This window comes from Uranotaenia lowii, chromosome 1 (assembly GCF_029784155.1).
Source record: "Uranotaenia lowii strain MFRU-FL chromosome 1, ASM2978415v1, whole genome shotgun sequence".
NCBI lineage: Eukaryota > Metazoa > Arthropoda > Insecta > Diptera > Culicidae > Uranotaenia > Uranotaenia lowii.
Window position 1 is genome coordinate 109,874,563 of NC_073691.1, and position 24,880 is coordinate 109,899,442.

A 24,880-nucleotide genomic window follows, 5' to 3' on the forward strand; every position below is an offset into this window, starting at 1 on the left:
CATCGAATACTGACTTTATGAACTATAATAAGGACAATAAAATCATCCAGACTCATCTAATATTAAAAAAAAAAATTATGACACTCTTCTATTTTAGAAAATATTCGAGGCGCGCGGTTAAATTATGAGTTTTTTGAAAAAAATAATCGATAGAATTAATAGCGCATAAACATTTGCCATGAAGTTAACGAAAAAACCGATCATGATATTTGAAAGATTATCATCATATCTTGGTAGGAAAAAAGTAAATCAGTTTTTTTTTGAGTCAGATTATTTTATTTTATTTAATGCTATTTCAAAACCCTTTTACGGAAAAAAATATTTCATGAACAATTTTGTTTGCTGCATTAAGAACTCGTTATCTAGAACAAGCTTTCGGAAAAGAACTTTTGAGCCCATCTGGCTGTATAAGGTCATAATAAATAAAGTATTCTTCAGAACCTCACTTACACTTGTAAGGGTTTTAAAGATGTTTTAATGGGGATTATAAAACTAAACGTTGTTTTATAGCGCAGTTTGGGAAGTTATAAAACTAAAATTGTTACTTGGGAAACACAACTTTCTCAACTGCTTTTTTCTAGAACGAACAAAGTCACCCCCAGGCCCTTTTAAATTAGGGTGGTCGGATTTACCGGTTTTTTTTCAAATCCGGTATTTCGGTATTTGTAATTTATAAAACCGGTAAAACCGGTATTTTTTCAAATTATATCGAATTCAAGGAAAGTTTTCGTCTAATTGCAGTAGTTATGGCAAAAAAGGCTCAGAATTTATAACGCAATATATTTATAATATTAGTTATCCCTTTGTCATAAATCTATCATCATCCTCATGATTATCATAATATTTATGATCTTCATTTTATTATTATAATTTCGCTGGTAGGTTGCGGGAATGACTCAACTAATTAATAAACAAAACTCAAAATACTGTCACAAAGTTTTTGGTTGACTCACAGAATTACAGATTATTGTTATGTAAAATACGGATGTTTTCCCCGCAACCTAGGTCGTGATCGCATTAAGTTTGCCTTCCCTAAATAAAACGAACAAATAAAAATGAAAATCTATTAAAAACCAGTCAAAATTCAGCAAAAAATATAGTTGTCTGGATCTGATCCATACGCTTTTTGTTGTTATAATACTGTTGCAAATCTATAAAAATTTTGTTACTGCTATGCCTGAAAAAAAGTGCTTCAACAGCGCTAAAAATAAAAACAACAAAGTTCCATCAATCAAATATTGATAAACAAATTCATTCAAACAGTCTAACATTTGTTTAAACGCTGACTATGCTGAAAGTTTTGTTAAAACTCAAGTTAGAATTGATGAAACATGTGTTGAAATGCTGACTCTGTTGAAACATTTTATGTTTTGAATCAAACTAGGAAGTGTCAAGGGTAAGAGAGCCCTATTTTGGCATGATCCTTTTCTTGGCATGCCAACATGTCTTTTCATGTTTTTCAGATCCAAATTGAGCTAAAAAATTTTGAATATATTTTCATTGCAAAGAGAATAATTTGTTTCAAATCTGTGTAGTGTATACCGATTTTTTTGATCGTTTGTACTTTATTAAAGTAGTTAATTTTTTTCGATCTGCATCCGAGGCAATTATGTTGGAAATCACCGTATGAAAATCAGATGAACTCACCTTTCTAGTGCAATCAGTTTTCAGCATTTTTCGTTTTAAATTTCAAATTTGTGAAAGCCCAGCACCGCTTAGAACGATTTTGATAAACTTTGCCTGTCTATAGTTACATTTTTGCAAAATTTACCGAATTCCTCCAGCTTATCAATGAAAAATTCAGTGATTATTGTAAAGCATTCTTCAATTTCTTGTAGCTGCATCTTTTTTTCTCGTCATTGTACACTTTAAAAGTACGTCTTTAAATGTTGTGGAGCGTTAGTTTGATAGCTGAACTGAAATGTGTAAAGTTTCATAAAAAAAGCTTTGATTCAAAAAATTACATCGACAAGTTTTAGCAATAATCAAAGCTCACATACCTTACAATAAGGTTTATTGAGCTTGGACTTTGAAGCTGATTGAATAAAATTTGAGTATTTGTACTCATAAATATTTGGTAAAAAAATCATTTAGATGTGTCAATTGTAGAACAATGCAAAATAATGATAAAAAATTTACCGGAAATACCGGTTTTTTACCGTCCCAAAAGTCGGTATTCCGGTATTGAGAAAATGGACGGTTTTACCGGTTTCGGTAAAACCGGTTAGACCACCCTATTTTAAATCCTTGAGCAAACAATTTCGCGCGTAGGGTTGTGGTTGAGCGAAAAATTTTGCAAGTAGGGCTGCGTTATACATAAAAAATTGAGGCCTCAACGTTTAACGTGCATCTCTCGAGTCAGCTGATTGCACCGAATCACATATACAAATTTAATCAAAAACATACTATAAAATCCTCCGCCTGTGAAAAACTGGCCAAAGATGTAAACGACTTTTGCTTGTGAATATTGGTGGTCCAAGCAGGCCTGAAAATAAATTTTTCAATGGCCATTTTGCTATCAGCCTTTTTATGAATAACATCGCTTGGTAAGTAAAACTTTGATTATTGCTTGTAAAAGTTATTAAATAACTTGAAAAATTTGTATTTCAGATACTGGAAAAGCAAGGCTCGAGTATACGTGTGGGAGGAATGAAGACAGGATGCAGAGAAGCAAGAGCTTCAAATTATTAGTGGATACAAACCAAGTGAAATATGATGCCGCGAGTGCAAGACGAAATTCAACCAGCGCTATTGCTGCATCTCCAACAGTGGATGCGTAGCTCTAAATTGCTATCTAACCCCCCTCGCCCACGAATTAATTATGCTGTTTGTTCAAGGAAAAGATTTTGGGGCATGCAGCTGCTTGGATAAAGATAATCTGTAGATAGGCCAGTGAAACCAAATCTGTGATAGAAATTTAGAATATTGTATTATTAAAGGTGTGTTATATGTAATAAAAGTTTGAACTATGCAAATTTTTTCTCCATTTTATTTTTGAATTTAGAACCCCATAAAATGCCTATTTCCAATACCACCCATACATACGCATACTCTTAATATACACTCATACATAAACACAAATCAAACACACCAATACAATCAAACCATGACAGATGTCAACGAGAGCTGTCATTCTGAACCGGGAAAACAGTTTCAAGTAGAATCGGTTGGGCCATTAAATGCTTGAATTCAATGGGAGGAATGCTTGAAGAATGCTTGGGATCCAAGCATTCCAAGCATTTATTTTGTTAAGCAGCGCAGCTTCGAAACAGCGAATAGAAAGTAGGGGAAAATTGGCTGAAGAATAACTCGTTCAGCCTTTGTCAAACCATTTTTGACATCTTCAAATTTGACAGCCGTCAGCTGTACAAGGGTAGCTTCGAAAGCGTCTTTCAGCAATATCAAACTTTTTGTTATTCATGACGAATCAAAATAATTATCTTGTGAATCGTCTAATGATTCGAAATTTCTCATTTTGCATAATAAAATGGCCTTGCCGGGAAATTTACATTTAAATTCTCGTAGCATTTTCAATTTCTTCATATGAAATTGACCTTGGTTGAGAAATATTTTGGTCGCTTAAGAGCGACACTTTTCTGTTCCTTCGCAGAATGCATGGTTGGTTCTGCCTTCTGCGGCATGGGACCAACAAGTCGTAGGTTCAAAGTTCGAGACAAGTTCAAATGAAGAAAAAATAACACGGGAGGGGAAAATTAGCTGGCAAACATCGGACATACATCGGTCAGCATTCTTTTTGTTTTTTTTTTGTTGCTCCGTCAATTGACGTTTCATGTGGTTTCATGTCACCTTCGCTGATTAATTTCTCCAGATCTCGATGTTTAAGGGCTGAACAGCAGCTTCTCTCTGAATTTGGGTTGCCTTTTTTCAGCAAGATAGCTGATTTAAAATGAGAACTAAACAATGTTTCAGCGGTTGTTCAGCAAAAAATGTTTGTTGGATGGCATTTCGCTCGCCAGTAGGTGCGTTCCCACACAGCAAATTATTTAAATTGCTGGAAAAAACAGCAAACGTTAATGCTGGTTTCCAGCAATTCAAATTGCTGGAAAATCAGCAATCCAGATTGCTGGAAACCAGCATTTCTTTCAAAACAACCGGGCTATATTTAGTACCAAATTTGTATTTCAGTTCAAAATTAAATATTTAATACTGGTTGTGCATATAATAAGCAATAAAATATTTTTTTTCCAATTTTTTAATAAGGGATTTATTTACTTTCAAGAACATGATTTTTTTTATTTATTCCAAGGCCGGCTCAGGAGTGGCAGTTTTATGCCAAAGTGTTCACTCAGAAAAATACTATTAAGTTTGCCATAAGATTCTCTTATAAACTGGCGCCATAAGAAAAATCATTGAAATTTATAAGATTGTCTTATGACGCGAATGAATTCTTCAAATGAACGCTTCTTCGTTGAAAGGTTTTTGCTTTTCATAAGAGGGTCTTATGGAAACAGAAAATGTCATGTTTGATGAGAATAACTCAAGATAATTGATATTAAAAACATTTTATTTATTTTCTAGCTTGTTTCTATCTAGTTTGTTACACCATTAGCACTAACAGCAGCACACAAACATCCGGTTCCAACACATTTATTCTGCCGCATCGGATTCTTTGAGTTTTTACTTTTACCCGGTCAATATGCTGAAACGTAAACAAAAAATAATGTGTTTGAGTTTACAAATAATATCAACGTATACAAAAAATAATCTTACCATTTAGAATGAGATAATCACTTATCTTTTAGGAAAATTATATATTTTTTTTTTTTTTTATTTACGACACTTTACCATCCTTGTGGCATTCGTGTCTGAGGAAAATTATAATGGTTTCACGCCTCGTGTGACGATGAAAAATAATGACTGATGTATGAATGCGTTCATTATTTTTTCACAATGCCGCTTCTTCTATTTTTCATAAGAACTTACTTCGAAAATTGGAAGAATTTCATAAGACTCTTATGAAAATCAATTTTACACTCTAAAAAGCGGTTCATAAGATGCATCTTATGAGAATCATAATAAGAATTTGCCTGCGTGTTGATCGTCCGCCACATGAAAAAAAAGATTTGATAAGTATCTTTCATGGAATATCTACACACTAAGATTGCAATTATTCCGCTCGGGATAATGACTTTCCGAACCACAGGGAAATTGCTCAATTTAGACGAATTTCGAATGGGAACTCATCCGAATCTCGGAACACTTCATCTCTCCTGAAATCCGAGACAAAATTGCTACGAGAGCACACGAATTCAAAAGAATCGAGTGAAGTCGGAACAATGGTCTCCTGAATCACGTAAGGCACGCGTCTTGTAAAATTTGTTGTCTCTTGCTATCATGCATAAAATAACAACAAGATGTTTTGTCTCTTTTTCACCATATGTTTTGAGCTCAGTCAGTTTTTAGGTTACCTTATTTGTTGTATATTTTTTCGTTTAATGCGCGGGGTTAAAATTTTTCGTTTATCAAAATAGTTTTGTGTAATGCAGTGGACTCCTTTTATAAAATAACAAAAAGTGTAGTCGAAGTCTTGGGTGAAAGGCGTAAAATAATCAATTCGGTACTTATGTCAACCATAACCTATTGCTAGCAGCAGCTATGGAAAGCATTAAGCAGAACCTCGGAAAGAAACTCCTTCCGGAAGTCCTGTTCAGCAATTACGGTAAGATTGAATTAATTGATGAATTCTTGAAACAGTTCTCATGTTGTATTTTTCTTTTATTCCAGTTTTTTCATACCTTACTTCGGGTACAAAATACCACTGACCATACTGACTGGACACTCGATTTCGTTTTCTGGATAATTTTTCCAGAAAAAAAAAACAAAAAATAATTATTTTTCCAACAGTACGCAATGTCGATTCCAGAGTGCGCATCGATCGATTTGAAGAAATGCTATCCCAGTTAGGAAATGCCACCCAACTTTAAAAATAAAACACGCAATTTCTACGATAAAATCGGGCTAAACAGGACCATTTTTCCTACAGGGCATTTTTTGTCAAATTTTTCAGGTTCGCCACCTGCCGTCGGTATTGCGAACCTGCAAAAACGGACAACAAAAAATTAGACAGAAAATGGTTGAATTTTTGTTCTAAGAGTCAAGTCAGTGTGGTCAGTGCTGACTGGACACTCGATTTCGTTTTCTGGATAATTTTTCCAGAAAAAAAAACAAAAAAAAAATATTTTTCCAACAGTACGCAATGTCGATTCCAGAGTGCGCATCGATCGATTTGAAGAAATGCTATCCCAGTTAGGAAATGCCACCCAACTTTAAAAATAAAACACGCAATTTCTACGATAAAATCGGGCTAAACAGGACCATTTTTCCTACAGGGCATTTTTTGTCAAATTTTTCAGATTCGCCACCTGCCGTCGGTATTGCGAACCTGCAAAAACGGACAACAAAAAATTAGACAGAAAATGGTTGAATTTTTGTTCTAAGAGTCAAGTCAGTGTGGTCAGTGAAAATACCTTCGTCATAGGTTCCGGAAGTGGTTTGCTGGTTTAAATTTGACTTGGTTTTCTAGCATGAAACCGGTGCACAAGGATTTAAGTGCCAGTTGGAACAATTAATTTACGGCACCGGAATTGGTGATTGTTAGGAACCAGTTTGAACTACTTGTTGTAGGCCAAACATCAGTAAGTATCACAGCCACCCGGCGTATTCAGTCATGTTTTACCATTTATAGTTTGCTTAAGCCGTTTTTAAAGAATATTATTTTCTTCCAAAAGTTCATTATTTATTATAAACGGTGCGTAGCTCAAATGTGGTAGCAATCCCTTTCTAACAGTAGCACTCATCACTGCAGCAAAGTATCAACAGGAGGCGCTAACAGGCTTGCCATTTCTCTAAAGAGAATCACCGACGTGCTCGGTTTTCGATTCTCGGTAGAGATTCACTGAAACGCACCGCAGAGATTTTTAGCCAAACCTCTGTAGAGAATCTGTTAATCAACACGACAGAGCGAACACACACTATAGTGAAAAAAAGGTTTCACCACGGAGAGCGACAGCGACGGCAGCTGGCTTGGCTTGTTGCGTTTACCAATACATACGAAGCTGATCCACTCGCCCGAAACATTCATCGTTTGTTGATGCTATTATTATGCACACCATCGTGTTTGTTTTTGTCTTTGCTTTTTCGTGGCTTAAACCAGTCGGTCCTGTGTTGTCACCGGGGTGCTCTACAGTGAAAAATTTTCGCACGCCGGAGCTATTGGAATTAGGTGTGTGTGGCTTTCGAAACCGGGGTGCGAATAAACTGTGGAGAGGAACAAAAAATCTCACCCGGGTGAATTGCGGTTATCGCACGGGGGTGTTTTATTCTCCGTTCTCCGTTTTTCTCGGTAGAGAATGGCATCCCTGGGCGCTAACGAAACAAATGAAAAATAATCAAAATACAAATTATGACGAGTTTAACAACAACTCTTGTGCTCTCCGTGAGAAAATTTTTTATATTGAAATCACCACACCACAAATCATAATCAAGCCGGCCAATTTGGTAAAGAAGGTAAATATTAATTAACTTACTTCTTTTTATTATGCAGAGATCACCCAAACAACAAAGAGTAGTGGAAGTTGATGTTTCCTTTCGCTCAGGTGGCCATTAGAAAACTCGTTTTGAAAAATTAACAGAAATCAGCAGTGAAGAACAAAACTTCCGGATTGGAGATAGATGATGTTTCGTCTCAATTGGTCGAGAAGAGCAACGAACCAGCATTTGCAGAAACGAATCACGAGGATGGATCGGATTCTGTTGCTGTTCTTTTACCACCAAAAACTTCAAGCAACTCGACGAAACAGATAAGAATTTCTAGAAGACTGAATACAAGTTCCTACGAAATGGAAGCGGTACTGCAAGTGAGGTGAGTTAATCATTATTGTCAAAGGCTTAATCACAATTTTGAATTTTTGGATGAAAACAATTTTTTAATGCTTCTGTATATTTTTCGACAGAACATAAATGTTGGAGCTTCGTGTCTCCCCGGATGTCTCAAAGTAACCAGGCTTCGCAGGTTGACGACCAGCTTCAAGAAGATTATTCCCAAAAAATATTCATTCATCAGCAGCAAGAAGGTTAAGTCGATAACGATGCCGGTCAGAAGTTTCGAGTAAGTTTTCACGAAATATAACCGAATTGTTATTTTATTTTATGTAATTTATTTTTTTAGGCCTAATCTTCGGCGTTCGTCAGACGATTTCGACAGAAAAAAATTTGAGACGACTGAGATATTTTTGAGATGGAAACCGAAAGAACGGACAGATAAAGCAGCATGCAGGGAACAGAAGGTTACATTCAGAATTCCAATCAACGAAAGAAACACAGCTTCAGGGACAGGTTTCCTCTAAGCGTAAGTAGCACAACACCTCCTGGCCAAATAGAATAGGAACGAATCCTAAGTCATGATTCCAACCCGGTTATTCATCAACTGTGTGAGTGATTCCGTGTGATGTGTTGAGTACACTGCAATGCGTTCTTTGACAAAAATATAAGAAAATAAATAGTTTGTTTTCGAAAAATTAGTTTTTTATTCTAAGCAATACAATAATAAAAATTTTTGATAGATTTTGAAAAGGGGAACCAGGAAACCAATTTCAGAATTTCCTACAAATTTCGGAAAGAACCAGTCTCGAACGCTCAGAAGTATTTCAAAACAACCTGTAATTCTCAGGAGAAATTTGTTTAAAACCTACAGGTGAGTTTGACAGCTGTTTTCCTAAGCTGTTTTAATGTCCTGAAATCGTCCTGTAATTTCAGCTGTTGAAAATACAGGACGAAATCGTTCCGACCACAGGAGAAAAGATTAAGTGTGTACACACTAAGATTGCATTTATTCTGCTCGGGACCATGATTCTCCATATCACAGTAAAACTACTCAATTCAAACGAAGTTCGAATGGGAACTCATCCGAAAGTCAGGACGCTTCATCTCTCCTGAAATCTGAGACAAACTTTCTACGAGAGCACAGGGACTCATAGTATCCCGCGTGAATTCAGGACAGTGTTCGTCGGAAACACGGGAGGCCCAACTCTTGTCAAATTTTCTTTCTCTTTTCCGCCTGTATAAAAAAAAAACAACAGATTTTTTTTCTGTCGCTTTCATCAACCGTCGCTTTCAATACCGCGAAACATTTTTTTGCAGTTTTCGTTTGTTGGTTGATACTCGTGCAGAGTTAAAGCACTGACCATATTGACTGGACACTCGATTTCGTTTTCTAGATAATTTTTCCAGAAAAAAAAACAAAAAAAATCATTTTTCCAACAGTACGCAATGTCGATTCCAGAGTGCGCATCGATCGATTTGAAGAAATGCTATCCCAGTTAGGAAATGCCACCCAACTTTAAAAATAAAACACGCAATTTCTACGATAAAATCGGGCTAAACAGGACCATTTTTCCTACAGGGCATTTTTTGTCAAATTTTTCAGGTTCGCCACCTGCCGTCGGTATTTCGAACCTGCAAAAGCTGACAACAAAAAATTAGACAGAAAATGGTTGAATTTTTGTTCTAAGAGTCAAGTCAGTGTGGTCAGTGGTTAAAGTTTTGTTCCGCAGTAGTTTCCTATGAAAAATTGGGGAAGTAAAAATTTAAGTGAGGCCAGCGGATCAAAATCAGATCGGTGCTTTCGTGCGACCTGTATCAAGTTCCAGCTCTTTCGAAAATCTTGAATAGAAGCTTCACACGACTGGTAGGCTGATTCGGTTGGGGCCAAATTCCTTCGCCCCGGATCTTGGGCCATGGTTGATTGATTCAGCATTACTCAGTTGCTGACATGGACTTGAAACTCAAGGATTCGCCAGTGTCGCATCGGTACACACAAAATTTCCGAGGCCGGAATTTAGCAAAATTTTGCTCAAATTTGACCAGCTAGAAATTTAGCAATTAATTTAGCAATATTTTTCTGCTAGAATTTTAGCAAACATGGGAAAAAATAAGCCGCCGGAATATTTCACTAAAATTTTAGCAAAAACTGGTGAAAAATACCGTGCAGAATTTGAACCTACAAAATTTATTATTTTTTCTCGGAAACACAGGGAGGGTATCAGATTACCAATAATATACACAAATTGTTTCACCTTCATAAATTTATTTTTAGGGCATCCGCAGCAATCGCGAGCAAAGTGAAAATGCTCACGAGTTTAATCACTTCCATACCGCACCGGGGGTTAGTATGAAGGTGAGCAAAATAGGGCCGTTGCCGTCGGGACCGACAAAATCACCAAATTTGCTCACTAGAAAGGGGCGAGATCAAACATGCACTGAAAAAATTCTACCGTTTTAAGCAGAATTAAACAAACGAACGGAAAGCGGAAACTTTTTTTTTATTTCGCAAAAACTAATTCCATGAAATATTTCCGAAAAGCCCTTCAAGTCCGACGATTGCTTTGTGAAAATTTTGATTGTGCATCCCGTGTAGTAAACATTTTACTGACTTTCACAACCTTGAGTGAAGCTTCAAGGATTTTTCTCGGAGTAATAATAATCGAGACCAGTGCGCTGTGCAGGATTTTTGTATCCAAGCGTATGGGTGGCATTCCATTACTGTCCCTACCAATTCGGCTTTCGAAACGAGGTCTCTCAATAAGTTTGCAACTAATGGGACCCAGTTTTTCGGAACAGCAACTATTTCAGTCAGCACGTTGGTTGGAAAAAGAAGTTAAAGATTTAAGCAGAATTAAACAAACGACGTCGCAGCGTGTGTATGTTTGTTGATATTCATTTTAAGAAAAAATGTGTATGAGATTAAAATTGTGGATGGATTTTTTTTTAATAACCAGTTGAATTCGCAATTTCGTTACATTTTTTCGGGTTTATCAAGGAATTGAACGAAAAAGTGCAATTGCTGGTTCTGATGGTGAGTTATTTATTTTGTATTTTATATTGTTCAGGACTCTATCACTCAATTTCAGATAAACAAACTCGAAGCATCGTATGTTATGACCAAAAATGATCATGTAACATAAGAAGAGCCGTTTGGTGGACGACTCCGAAAATTCACTCGGTCCGTATTAATTTAAGATTAAGATTTTCTTCAAAAGTTTTCTCAGTGCAATGCTAAATTTAAAAATAATTATGCTACCGCCCGGTGCGCGAAAGAGTGTGTATCCCAAAACCGGTCCGCTGAAATGAGCAAAACCGGGCCGCGTATACTCACTTATTGGTGCGTTTGCTCTTATTCTTTCTAAATGTAACCATCACTTAACAACACTTTGTCACTTCTATTTTTAAAACTTTTCTACTGTGGGTGGACCGGGTTACTCCAGATGTGAAATTCTAACGTCGATTTCCGGATTTTCCTATTGGCCGCGAAAGTTCCGTTCCGCCAGGAGTTGACAATCGTCTCGGACATTTTGTGGCATTGTTGTTTTTCCTTACTGGCAGCTGCAATCTGGTAGAAAAAATAAATAATTTTACAAACTAAAACCGTAAAAACTGTCTGCTTCCAGATTTATTCTTACCTGCTTGCTTTCATTGTCGAATCGGTCACCATTTCGTTGTCCACTTCATCAAAGGCTCCGACGGAATTTTTTTGAGAACACTGGTTGTTTTTCTAGCGGCGGCAAATACGACTGCCGCCAAAAAAGAAAGCGGCCAATAAAATTAGTTTTTACTAAAATCAAGCAAAATCCGCTTTTTGCTATCGTATTAGTAAAACGAACTCAATTACTAATCGAAAGTAATCGACTATTTTTGCTAAGTTGAGGCTCAGAAATTTTGTGTGTACACACAAAACTTTCGGGGCTCCACTTAGCAAAATTTCGCTGTTACTTTCCGTTAGCAAAAATATTTTTTTACTGTTGAGTTAGCAAAAAGCTAAATTTACCTGATTTTAGTAATAAAAAAGGTCATTTTACTTGATTTTAGCAAAACGAAGGTTTTTCAGCCGCTTTGTTCACAGACACCAGCCGCCGAGCCAGTTGGGAGAAAAATAAAAAGCTGTCGCGATTAAGTGCGGTTCCGGATGTTCGTTGCTGGTGGTTCTTGTGGTGGCCAACTCCACGACTAATTGGTAGCTGAATCGACACCGGATGCTTACAGGTAAGGTCCGATCTTGAAGTATTTAGATACTCCAACTTCTTAATTTCTAATTTGTGTGTTTGTTTTTTTCTTCCAGGTTCAAACTGCAGCATGAAACCCGCAACAGTCCGACAACTGGAATTTCAACAAGCTGCATCCGGAAAACATCCCGGTGCTTTCTTTGACGAAGGTGGAATGGCATTTCGCTCGCCAGTAGGTGCGTTCCCATGATCGGAACTTACGTTTTACGAAAAGTGTGAAAAAATATTAAAAAATATGAAAAATAAATTTCAAGTGAATGAAATTTGTGTTTTCCATTCAATATTCAAACATTCCCCTGATTCTCCAGAGAAAAAATAAAGAAACATGAAATTACGGATCCGGGAAATCTTTTTCTCCGGTTTTTGCTAGAAATTTGAGTAAAAACTGCGGCGGCTAACTTTTTTTTTGTTTGCTAAAATTTTAGTAAAAAAATATTGCTAAATTGATTGCTAAGTTTCTAGCTGGTCAAATTTGAGCAAAATTTTGCTAAATTCTGGCCTCGAAAATTTTGTGTGTACACACAAAATTTTCGAGGCCAGAAATTAGCAAAATTTTGCTCAAATTTGACCAGCTAGAAACTTAGCAATCATTTTAGCAAATTTTTTTAACTCGAATTTTAGCAAACGAGAGAAAAATTTAGCCGCCGCAATTTTTGCTCACTTTTTTAGCAAAAACCGGTAGAAAAGATCCTATTGGATTTGAAATTTCCATTTTTCCAGGAAATTCAGGGGAAATATCTGTTTATAAAATAGAATACTAAATTTTTTCACTTAATTTATTTGACACCTTTTTTTTAATTTCAATTAACACTTTCTTCACTAAAAAACAAAACCGCACTTGGCCGTGGTAGCTGACCATCCGCCAAGCGGAAAACCGATGCGTCCAGGTTAGCTTCCTTCTTGTCGATCATCCTGCTGTCTGTTATCGCCGGCAGCAGCAACCTGTAGAAAGAAAACAAAGAATTTTTCAAATTTAAAACCGGACTTTCCATTGGCCAAATCTTCTCTTACCTGACCGCTCCCGATGTGAATTTATCCACCATTTCCGCATCCAATTGTCCATCACATGCAGCAATGTTGACCGGGCTTCCATTCCGTCGTTATTGTAAGCCCAGTCTCCACAGGTTCCGCCAGCATCTAATTTACTCAACCGCACTGATTCGCGTCGAACTTTTTTTTCTCGAAGACGGCGGCTGCTTTTCGAACGAGGCGGCTAACTAGGCTGCGTTTTTACCAAAATCAAGCAAAATAACAATTTTGCTATCGCGTAAGTAAAACAACCCTTATTGCTAATCGAAAGTAACCCAATATTTTTGCTAAGTGGAGCCTCGAAAATTTTGTGTGTAGGTTTATTACCATCTGGCGTTTTGGTAAATATTTTAACAATTTGTTTTGTTTATTTACAGGAGAACAATCCCACCGGCGTGTTGTGTTGTGAAAGTTTAAAAGTCTCCACAATGTAAAAAAAAAAGAATTATTAAAAAATATTTTGGTTTAAATATTTGGAAATAAATAACAATTGTTTGGATTAACTTAGTGTTCTTTTCATTCAAACAATGCAACGGAATTAATTTTAATAACAAAAATTTAAAGGGGGAAAGGATTCCTTAATTCACTACAAATCTCAGGAGAATGTTGTTTCGAGCTCCCAGAAATTTTTCGAAACTACCTGAAAATTACATGAAAACATCGTTCAGAGTCTACAGGTGATTTTGACAATTGTTTTCCTGAGCTGTTTTTCTGTCCTGAAATCGTCCTGTAATTTCAGCTGTTGAAAATACAGGACGAAATCGTCCCAACCACAGGAGAAAAGATTAAGTGTGTACCGGTCCAATATAAACTCACCCTTGACTTGATGTTTGGTTGCTAGAATATAGAGGAAAATAAAAATAATTATATTAATCTAACCAAATTTCGTAAAATAGAGTCTCACCTTGCTTCAGCGTACGAAAACAAACAGATTCCAATTTGACAACTCGATTGCTGATTTTCCAGCAAACTAGATCAATTGCTGGAAAGTCCAGCAATTTAAAATCCGATTGCTGGTTTTTCAGCAAAAATGACTAGAACACGACCGAATGCTGAAAAATCCAGCAATTAGAAAACCGATTGCTGGTTTCCAGCAAAAATTTGGATTGCTGAACGTTTCCAGCTTTTTTTTTTGCTGGAAATCGAGGCAAAAATTTACTGTGCAGGATCGGAACTTCCGTTTTACGAAAAGTGTGAAAAAAATATTAAAAAATATGAAAAATAAATTATAAGTGAATGAAATTTGTGTATTCCATGCAATATTCAAACATTCCCCTGATTCTCAAGAGAAAAAATAACAAAACATGAAATTATGGATCCGGTCAATCTTTTTCTCCGGTTTTTGATAGAAATTTGAGTAAAAACTGCGGCGGCTAACTTTTATATTGAAAATATTGCTAAATTGATTGCTAAGTTTCCAGCTGGTAAAATTCGAGCGAAATTGCTAAATTCCGGCCTTGAAAGTTTTGTGTGTAGAACTAGAAAACTGTGTTGCAGGATGTTTAAAAATAAAAGTGTTTTTAATACAGAATATTTAACGTTAGCGAAAAATATGTTGTGCAATGATTGTGAAAATAAAGTTTATTCACAAAAAATTAAGTGTTTTAATCATAATGAAAAATAACAGAAATGAGAAGTGAAAAACCCCTTATTTTCATTTCGATACTAAAAACATTCCCCGTGGCTTTCATAAACAAACCGCGTTGAACTCACAAAAAAATCACGTAAAATGTAGGTGCTTCCCATGAAGCACAAATTCTTATAGGGACGCGTGTACATGTTACATATGAATATTCTTTGTTTATTTGATTTATTTGATACGATACGAGCGCAATCGCAAACGTTATTTTTCTTTAACCCATTCCCTCATCAAAGATTGCGGAAGCGTGTATACACGAAACAAGTATAAAATTAAAAGTTGCTATCAACAAACCGAAAAACACGGAAACAAAACACGATGCAAAAAATTAGCACTGCAGGAAAAATGTTCAAGCAGAAATCGGGCAGGTATTGAACAAACTCGGATTAGACATGTGTCAAAATTCCAACGTCAAAAAATTGGAAACAAATGACAAAAGAAAACAAAAAAAAAAAAGGTCCACTGAATGATTGGCAGCATTGAACTCTTCTTTGCACTTCCGGGACACAACGTAAAAGTGAAGTGAAGAGCAACCTTTTCCGAAAGTGGCACGTGTGGGACGAACCAACAGAGGTGTTCCGCTGGTTGGCAAGAGGCCGATTGATCCTGAAACGGAGAGGCGCCGACGTCCGCCAGGTAAGAGGAATTTAACAAGCTCCAACTCAGCCGATCGCTAATTAAATTTTTTAATCAGTGTCTCCAACTGATCGCCAAAAAATCCGGTCGATACATAACCGGGAGCTGACGAGGCACGAGAAAAGACTCCGTGTACCTTAAACGGCGTGTCAGCCGGTTCAAAAACCCAGAAGCCGCCAGGAAAGAGGCCGAAGATCAAGATCCACTAAAGGGGTCAGACATGTGCTGTAAGTACAACAACAAAAAATCGAAAAAGAAGAAGTTCATGCCTGACCTAATTTCTTGTTCCGACAGGACCCCTTTTTTCAATACCGTTTCGATCGCAGCAGTTGGCAGGTGGTCCAAAGACGGTTCCCCGGAACCACTGCCGATTCAGGAAAACCCGAGCATCACGTCGGTTTATTGCCACCTTCGGCACCAGCTGGTCCAAGAACGGTTCTCCGGAACCACTGCCGACTTGGAAAACCCGAAATACGAGGTCGGCCTTGGCGGAAGGCACCGATCGTTCCTTCAGCATCACCTCGGCTTTCGAAACATTTTATCACGCCTTTTTGTCGCCTGTGGAGCGTTTTTTTTGGGCGAATTGCATCGGATCGTCGGTTGTTTTTTCTGCTGAATCAGCAGTTTTTTTTCTTGATTTCGGTTTCCCTGGTGCGAATGTCGGTCAGTGGTCTTACATAAGTCCCACGAAAACCACTTCGGCCTTGAGAACCAGTGCGTGACTCACTGTTGGTGGTCGTAATAGCACAAAATTTTGTACGAGCCACGAGGCAAAAAATAGATCCGGTTGTAACAAGGATCTCCCAGCGAGTAGCAGCATACTGGGTGGACTCATCAGCACGGCAGGAGGAAAGTTCGGGTCTATACGCCCGCCGGAATTTGGTCAGCGGATGACAAGGGCGAGGAGGCGAAACAGGAACAGGCATGTGCCCAAGAGGAAATGTTCACTGTTCAAGAAGACCCAATCCCGGGCTCCAGCAACAAATCACGTAAGTCGCTTTTTACGTATTTCTTATGGGGGGTGAGCTAAATGGGTAATTTATGAATTTCGCAATCAATCGCTGAGATTGCACTGGATATATGTTTGCGAATATTTACATTATTGATTGTGGCATTGGACCACATGCTAGCCGGCACAAATTGTCACATACATACCCAGCCAACAATTTGGTAGGTATATCAAAAGATATACGTACGTCTATGTCGACACAAATCATCGTACATGACGTTAGAAAAAATCATATACCTACCAAAAGTGGAGGCAATATACGTACATGTTTTCGTTATTTTCTGGTTTACGACATCGACAACATCATATGTGATGTCATTTACGATGTTAGAAATATTTTGGTACTTTATGTCGCATTGGCGTCGTTTTGTACGTTACATTAAAGGATTCGATTCATGCGCATTTACGATGATGGGAGGATTGACAGTTCCATCCACACTTTATGCGATGTATGTTTTACCCTTTTACGACTTGGAGCGATATGATGATAAATTGGCGATTTAAGTCACCCTTAATGCGAGGTGTGTTGAACTCTTGTACGACTTGAAGCAATCTGACGATGAATTGGCGATTTAAGTCACCCTCTATGCGAGATGTTTTGTAATCTTGTATGACTCCAAGCAATCTGACGATGGAATGTCGATTTATGTCACCTTTTATGCGAGATTTGTTGCAGTCTTATACGATGTTCAGAGATTTTAACATCGATTGACAACTTAAGTCACATTTTATAAGATGTGTGTTGTAAACTTGTACGATATGATGCAATTTGACATTTGATGGACTCTTTAAACGGTATTTTATGTGAGTTGGGATGTACTCATGTACGATTTGTATCATAAAACGATTTTGCGGACCATTTTATGTAGCATGTTATGTGTAATATTGTGATTGTGAGGAAGAAATAAAATTAATTGATGATTTTAACTTATTTTTATTATAACTAACATTGAAATGCACTACATATATTTTCGTAGGTACCGCAACCGGACATTGTCCCGCTCGTAACTTTCCTAACTTCCACCGCCTCCATGCCTCCCTCAGGATCTTTGACGCCTCTTTCTTCCGGGTTTACAGCGGAAATTGCCGGGCTACAATTCTTTCCGTGAACATTCCTTGATACTCGTAGTATGCACATGCAAATCGCCGGGTAATTATCCGGCGGGTTTTTTTAATCTGAGCCTAGTAGGGGAGAGTAATCCTGTTATTTTTTAAAGGAAAATGTTAGTGAGGTTTCTGTCCAACGTTGTTTTTCCAAAACCTACCTTTATTATTTTTTTTCATCCGTTTGCTTGTTTGCTTTAGTCGTCAACTTTCACAAAATTCAAATGCTGATAAAAAATTGCAAGCGCGATCGCAAAATTGCACATCCACTGAACACGATTTATCACGATGAAGTTTTCATATCATGATGAGATGGGGGCGAACGCTAAGTATCTGTTAATACGAATCTGATTTGATCGCATTAAATATATTTATATCGTGGGTAAAGTGACCGATTATACGATTATAATTATACTTGTTATAATATTTGTAGCTATATCGGAAAGACACGGTGTTAATTTGCCTACTAATGTGACATTCTAGTAAACATACAACGTGATACGAAAGACGATGCTTACGTAGTATTCTTTACGAATTTATTCGAAGTCATTTACTATTTCGATTCGGAAGTAATTTGTGTACCAATAAAATGCTTCTTAAGAAATCTTATGCGATCGTTATAAGATTTCATTTGACATCGGCGGAACTAAATACGACTTCATCCAACATATCGTAACTAAGTCGTATTTCATTGGGAAGTTGCATCTTCTACGATGAATAAACGATATGGTCAAATGGTAAGTGTACATATTTACGATTCCGATTTGAGTTGCATCTATATACGAATTCGACGATGATTTCTTTTAGGATTTCTTGTTGGCTGGGTATTGATTTCGTAGCATTTACGTGAAAATCAATTGGATAAAAATTATGTAGTTTTTCACGTAGCCATTACGTGCAGATTATTTTGGGTGTAAACTTACTATCACATTACTTACTTTAGCGATAAATTTTGCACATCTCCTACGCTGGTTTTTCCTGTTGATTTCTCCGACAGTTGACTTTCAAGTTGAAAAATCCAAGCACACACCGTTGCAGGTTCAATATTGGAGAAATCACTAAAATAAGCCGACATCATCTCTATAAAACCTGGAAACACAGAGAAAAAAATTCATAATGTCAGACACATAATCATTTTATGAACTTATTTGATACACGCTAACTTTTGGCTACCTCTTAAAGGTGTAAACTTGACCCGTTATTGATAACCTCCACTATCTGTCAAATAAAGGTCATTTTAGCGGATCAATATTACCCCTTATTTCGAAAAGCTTGATTCCCTTAAAAAAGGGCAGTTTTGAATCTTGTCATAATTTCAAACGTTTCAATTGCGGTCGTGAATCGTGGTGTGTTTTATTATTATTTAATGTATACAGTATTCATGAAAATTAAGATAATAATTTGAATTATTCCCGCTACAGATGATCTTGGAACTAGGAAATGAATGTTTCATAACCTACACGGTAAATTTAGATTATTCAGAGACTGAATAATTTAGGTTCAGGGGTCGCACCATGTATAAAGATGAAAACGACTGAGTTGGAATCCATCAAAATTTTGAGTTGTTATCATCTATTGACTTTCAAAGCCTGGAACTTAGCGAAGACGCATACGTTTTCGAACAAAATAGATGAAAACAACTCAAAGAGTTCCAAAAACCAGTGTTGATTGTTTGGATGCGATGGTCGGAGACCAATTACGGAATAATTACAGTAATCAAGGTGAGTACAACTTTTAATTACATTTACTATTGATTTAGAAATTAAGTGGTGTCGAAAGGATAAATATAAAATTTAACAAATTTATCTTATCTTCCAGCAATCTCTACGGAAGCCATCATTCACAACTGTGAGTATAATTTTCTCATAATTTTGAAGTGTTAATCATTTTCACCTATGGTGTTTTCTTTTTTCTTGTCTTTTCAGATCAGTTCAAATTAGACAGAGTGTGCTGGTGGGTGAGCGTGCCAGGTGGGATAGCACGTAGTTCCTCCGGCTGAGTGCAGTCAAATGGCCCGGCGGCACTAATTTGTTTTTGTGGTGAAAATAAAACCAACCGGATAAAAATGCACGCATCCATCTTCTGAATACAATCGTCTTTTTCTTAATAAATTTTTGATTTTATTTCATTCAGTCGATCCATGAACAAGCCTAAACCACCCTGAACAAAAACAACTCAGAATTCGTGAAAACCCCTACAATTCAGTTTTGAGTTTTGCCGCTCTAATCAAAATTTGAGTTTTCCTTGTTTTGGCGCATTTTGAATTGTTTTCCTTCAAATCTGAGTCAACGAGAATTAGAGTGTACTTTGCAGCACAAAGGCGGCTTCTAATCGGCAGTTCAACCCAGCGGATGTTGTCGGATTCTAACGTAAGCTGTTTCCTACAAATTTATTAAGCGATTTTCATATCATTAAAAGATTAAATTTCCTTTTAGTTTTCGTCATCTCGATACCGCTACCGCTAGGAAAAAGGTCCAGGAAAACGATAAGAATTCGGTACAAAAAAAATTTGCAACGGAGGACCAGGCATTTAAAAACTCTTTCATTGAAAATTGGATTTCGTGCAATATTTGCAGTCGAAGTTATTCGTACAAAGGTTGACTGAAAAGAGGTTAGCGTGTAGAACTCCGACAGATTTTACATTGATTTGACAGGTCGCACGAATGTACAAGTTTGCACAAATGTCGCAGTCATGAGTGCGCAGTCTAATTTAGTGCGCTGCGATTAATAATTAATTAATAATCTTATTCCAAACAATACATGATGTTGTCGCATTTAGCCGTGGGGAAATGGGTGATATTGTCGCGGGACGGATAACCAAAAGCCTTTCGTTTCGCTTGGTACGCTTTATTCGTGTTCGTCTTTACTATACAACGATCCACTCGAGACCAGGGTTGCCAGGTGCCCAGATTTGTCTGTAAAACCAAGACTTTTGACCCTTCGTCCAGACTTGTATTCTTTGATATGACCAATCAATCGTTTTTTAAATAAGATCGGCATGGTACGTGGTAGGAAAAAGTGTTTGTAATCAATATTAATGTATCAGATTTGATATGTAAGTGGCAGACTTGACTAAAATCTGACTTGTATTCTTTGATATGACCAATCAATCGTTTTTTAAATAAGATCGGCATGGTACGTGGTAGGAAAAAGTGTTTGTAATCAATATTAATGTATCAGATTTGATATGTAAGTGGCAGACTTGACTAAAATCTGACTTGTATTCTTTGATATGACCAATCAATCGTTTTTTAAATAAGATCGGCATGGTACGTGGTAGGAAAAAGTGTTTGTTATGTAGTTATCAACACGAAAATAACCCGTACACCATAGCACAAACACACCAAAGGAACAGTCAAGCACGGAGGAAGTAACGTGATGGTGTGGGGGTGCTTTTCTTGGGGTGGTGTGGGCAATTTGGTAAAAATTGACGGAATCATGACAGCTGAGTCATATTACAATAACTTTCTAAAAAAAACCTCGAGGTATCCCTCATCAAGACGGGCCTCGAAGAGCGCTTCGTTTTACAGCAGGATAACGATCCGTAGCATACGGCCAATCTGACGAAGTTATTTTTCCATTTCTGCCGCATCAAACCCCTTAAATGGCCCCCACAAAGTTCTGATCTGAACTCCATCGAAAATCTGTGGGCCATCCTCGATGCTCTGATTGATAAGACTGGTGTGACAAATAAAAGTACTTATTTTGATGCCCTGGAGCATGCGTGGGAAGAACTCGACCCACGACACCTGCACAACCTTGTTGAAAGTGTGCCGAAGCGCTTGCAGGAGGTGTTGAAAGCTGAAGGAGGCCATACCCATTATTAAATCGTTCTTGTTTGCCTTCAGTTTGAATTATTTGAAGCTGTACTGATCTGGACACTTTATTTTGCCCCTGTTTTTTATGGAATATTAACTGTTTTTTTATCTATCAGAAAAACTTTCTTTTTTTCCAGCGCAACATTAACAAAAATTGGAAAGAACATAATAAACAATATTTTAAAAATGATTACGATGTGTTTTTGTTGAATTTTAACCAGAAAAATAAAAGAAATTGAAAAAAAATTATTTGGACACTTAATTTTGCCCCTCACTGTAAAATTGTATCTTTTTATTATTCAAACTCCTAATAGGAACTTCGAAACAACAGGGTAAAAATCTTCCAATTGGAATAAATGGAAAATGGTTCAATGAATAAATGCTTTTAAATCTATATCTAAATTACCTTTGAGCAAAGATAATAACTTTAAATCAAATGAAACTGGTTTTTGTATCAAAGCATTAATATTTTGAATCTAAGATTTTTCAAAAGAAAAAATCTTTGAAACAGAGGAAAATGCATTTGAACCAAAGGATTTTTTATTTATACCAAAACCAAAGGAAAAATCCTTTGTTTTTGCGGCACTTTCCTTTGAAATAAAAAATCTTTGGTATAAGAACACACCCGAAGTTGTACACGTCCTGATAATAACTTGTCGCCAGTGAGTGTCGCCAGTAAATGTCGCCAGCGCTCATTGACGATAACTCCGGTTTGGGGATTCAGCGACAATACAAGGAAAACCGTTTAACGCCGTTTCCTACTTGTCTATTTACACGCTGAAATCTATTCTTCATTTTTCATTATCTGTACGCTCAAATAGGTTGCTACAATGTGTTTCTAAAAATAGTAATTCAGTTTTATTTTGGTTAGACATTTCATTGCATAATTTTTCCATTCCACAAGCCACTGCTCACATCTCTATCCAGTGCAAGCGTTTCAAATAAGGGGTAATTTTTATCATGCTGAGTACCCCTTAAAGGGTAAAGGGGTTTTATCCAAAAAAAAGGAGTTCTCCCAGTCTTATCCAATAACGGGTCAAAAGTACTTGTTAAGGGGTAGCCAAAAGTTAGCGTGTACAATCGTTTCCAATTGTGCTCCGAAACAATCCATGATCCTCAAATGGACAAATTTCCATTTTTTATAATCAATTGTCGTAACATTGAGGTATTTTGTCCATGTATTCCGATGGATACATCGATTTGTATCATCCGTAGGGGGATATTTTCCTTATGCTTGAAACAGTAAACTATAATGGAATATCTGGATATTTCTGTTTTTTTTTTTTTGTATTTTCCAGAACAATTAGACATAATTAAAAACAACGGAACAATCAGATATAATAAAAATGAGCACATGATAGCCATAAGCTCATATTTAAAAATCACATAAGGTCCTGTTTGATATGCGTTGCATTATAAAAATGACAACTAAATTGGAAAATAATCAGAGGCCGGCATTAAAATGCTATCATTTGTAGATAAATTACGGCTATAAAAACTCCATCACCTTGTGGAAAACAGCACCTATCAGCATTCTTACTTGACGGATTGCCCCTAGTGGGGTTTGTATGCCCGTTATTTCACTGAAAATCCCGTGAGAAAATAAATTTGTCAACGAAAAGGTTGTGGACTAATTAGCGATTAAACGCCAGACACTGGAAAAAGCATGTATCAGCATGCTTCCTCCACTGTTTGCTTGTGGCGCTAGGACAAAAGTTTGGCGGAAAATTAAGTGAAAACGATAATTATCTAACAAAAACGGAGCAGAAAAAATAGCGATTAGCGTTTTAATGCCGGACACTAAAAATAATGGTATCGATTTGCCATATTTTTTTTTTAATATACATAAGAACCCGGCTGTTCATTTAGTTTCTCTTCATCTCTTATACTACGGTTGAGTCGCCGCGACTATTACGGTTCACCCTTCTACTAACATAGATTAATAAAGTGATACACTCGGCAAAATGAAACTTTATAGGTAAAATGCCTGAATAAACAAACATATGATTAAAAAGAAATCTCTTATACTAACCTTCAACATCAAAGCATGGATCTTGCGAGGCCTCTTCGAGAATTGAGATCACATAAGACAAAACGATGTCGTCCACAATGTTGAGATCAGCTCCGGGAATGTGGCTGCTTATGAACTGGAACAAACTGTTCTTGACAATATCATGTTGCTGAGCGATGTTGGTCATCTTGATGATTCAAATCAATTGGTTTCGATGCTATGCAAAAAGAGCTGCAAAATATTAAATTATATTTCAAAATCGTGCCAACTAATGTTGCAGTTTGAACAATATGCATATTTAATACAAAGAGTAAAGCTGTTAACAAAAGCATAAAGGATGAGGCGAATATCGATTTTTCCCAGGTTGTCTACATACAACGCACCTATGAGAAACTCCCTTTATTCTATCGATATTACACTCGATTGAATGCAAATTTTATAAACATTTCGTTTACAAACCTGTTTCTTATAGTTATCTAGTTCAGAGACTAAGTTAATAATGTGAACAATGATTTTTTATCGGGCAAAATAATGGGCAGGGCCAATGCTATCAGAATTTTTTACGTTATTACTAGCAAACTAACATTCGGCACATAAATTAACATAAATACTTAACGAAATAAAACTTTTTCTATAATGCAGGATGCAGTTGTTCACTAATAGACACAGTTCCAACAAGTATCAGGCAAATATTGATACGACAAACTGTATTTGCTTCTTTTTCCGACGGCTGCTGAAACTGGTGTCCAGGAAGATGAAAATCAAAAAGAAGACTATAGATTCTTCCTCCTGGAAAAGATGCGGCGAACGCCACTGAAAAAATGGTATGACAACAAAACACGTTTATTTCGTTTGTCGAAGATTTGAGTTTGGCGTCAAATACATGTTGCGGTTTGACACCTGTTTATGAGTAATTCTATACACTGACAAATCATTTCACACTTTAGTGTGTCAAATTTCACACATTTTGGAAATAAGTACCCGCATACTAAAAAACTATATCTCAAACAGTCTAAACGAAACATCTACGGCTCTAGAAAAGGTGATTTTTTCTGTAAACGTAGCTTTTAGATAAGACTTTACTTTGACAACGTTAAGAACGGTACAAGAAGGTATATTTGAAAAAGTGATGGTATCTGGAAAAGTGAATGAAAGGTATGAACGATTTACTTCAATTTTTCAATAATCGTTAAAATACACGCAGAGAAAACTTGGATTTTGAAACAAAACAAAACTGACTTTGATTCAAAAAAATCATTTTTTGGAATCAAACTCCTGTTTTCTTTGAATCAATGAATTACAGTTTTGATTCAAGTGAATATTTTTTGAAAGAAAGAATAATTTTTTTGAATCGAATAATATTGGACTTTGATTTTAAAGAAATTCTTTGATTCAAAAGACATTTGTTCAATTGCATATTTCTTTCAAAACAAAGTAAATTTTCTTTTAACCAAAGAAAACTGCTTTCGAAGGAAAGGAATAATTTCTTTAACATCAAACTTAGAGTTATTTAGGATTGAGCAAGAAGAATAAAACAGAAAAATAGAATAGAGTTGA

The 24,880-nt window shown here is 36.5% G+C and overlaps 1 protein-coding gene and 1 long non-coding RNA gene across 11 annotated transcripts in view; both read right to left on the reverse strand.

Moving 5' to 3' along the window:
• The window catches only part of LOC129738584 (CUE domain-containing protein 2), a 108,232-nt gene extending 84,124 nt beyond the window's left edge, over window positions 1-24,108 (reverse strand). For 2 of the 10 annotated variants that reach the window (XM_055729821.1, XM_055729822.1), the window contains exon 1: window positions 18,433-18,572. Coding sequence is in view for 3 of the 10 variants with exons in the window: in XM_055729829.1 (XP_055585804.1) it covers window positions 18,433-18,583; window positions 23,345-23,510 (317 nt within the window). In the remaining 7 variants the exon portion in view is untranslated. Of the gene's footprint in view, window positions 1-8,384; window positions 12,564-18,432; window positions 18,584-23,344; window positions 23,555-23,706 lie in introns of those variants that run through there. The other 8 variants (XM_055729825.1, XM_055729824.1, XM_055729823.1 and 5 more) reach the window with 6 other exon arrangements.
• On the reverse strand, window positions 4,508-7,293 carry LOC129738589 (uncharacterized). Its single transcript, XR_008735561.1, has 2 exons — window positions 4,732-7,293; window positions 4,508-4,660 (listed from the first exon to the last, which is right to left on the reverse strand). It is a non-coding gene; the product is annotated as an uncharacterized LOC129738589 (long non-coding RNA).
• Window positions 24,109-24,880: the final 772 nt, after the last annotated feature.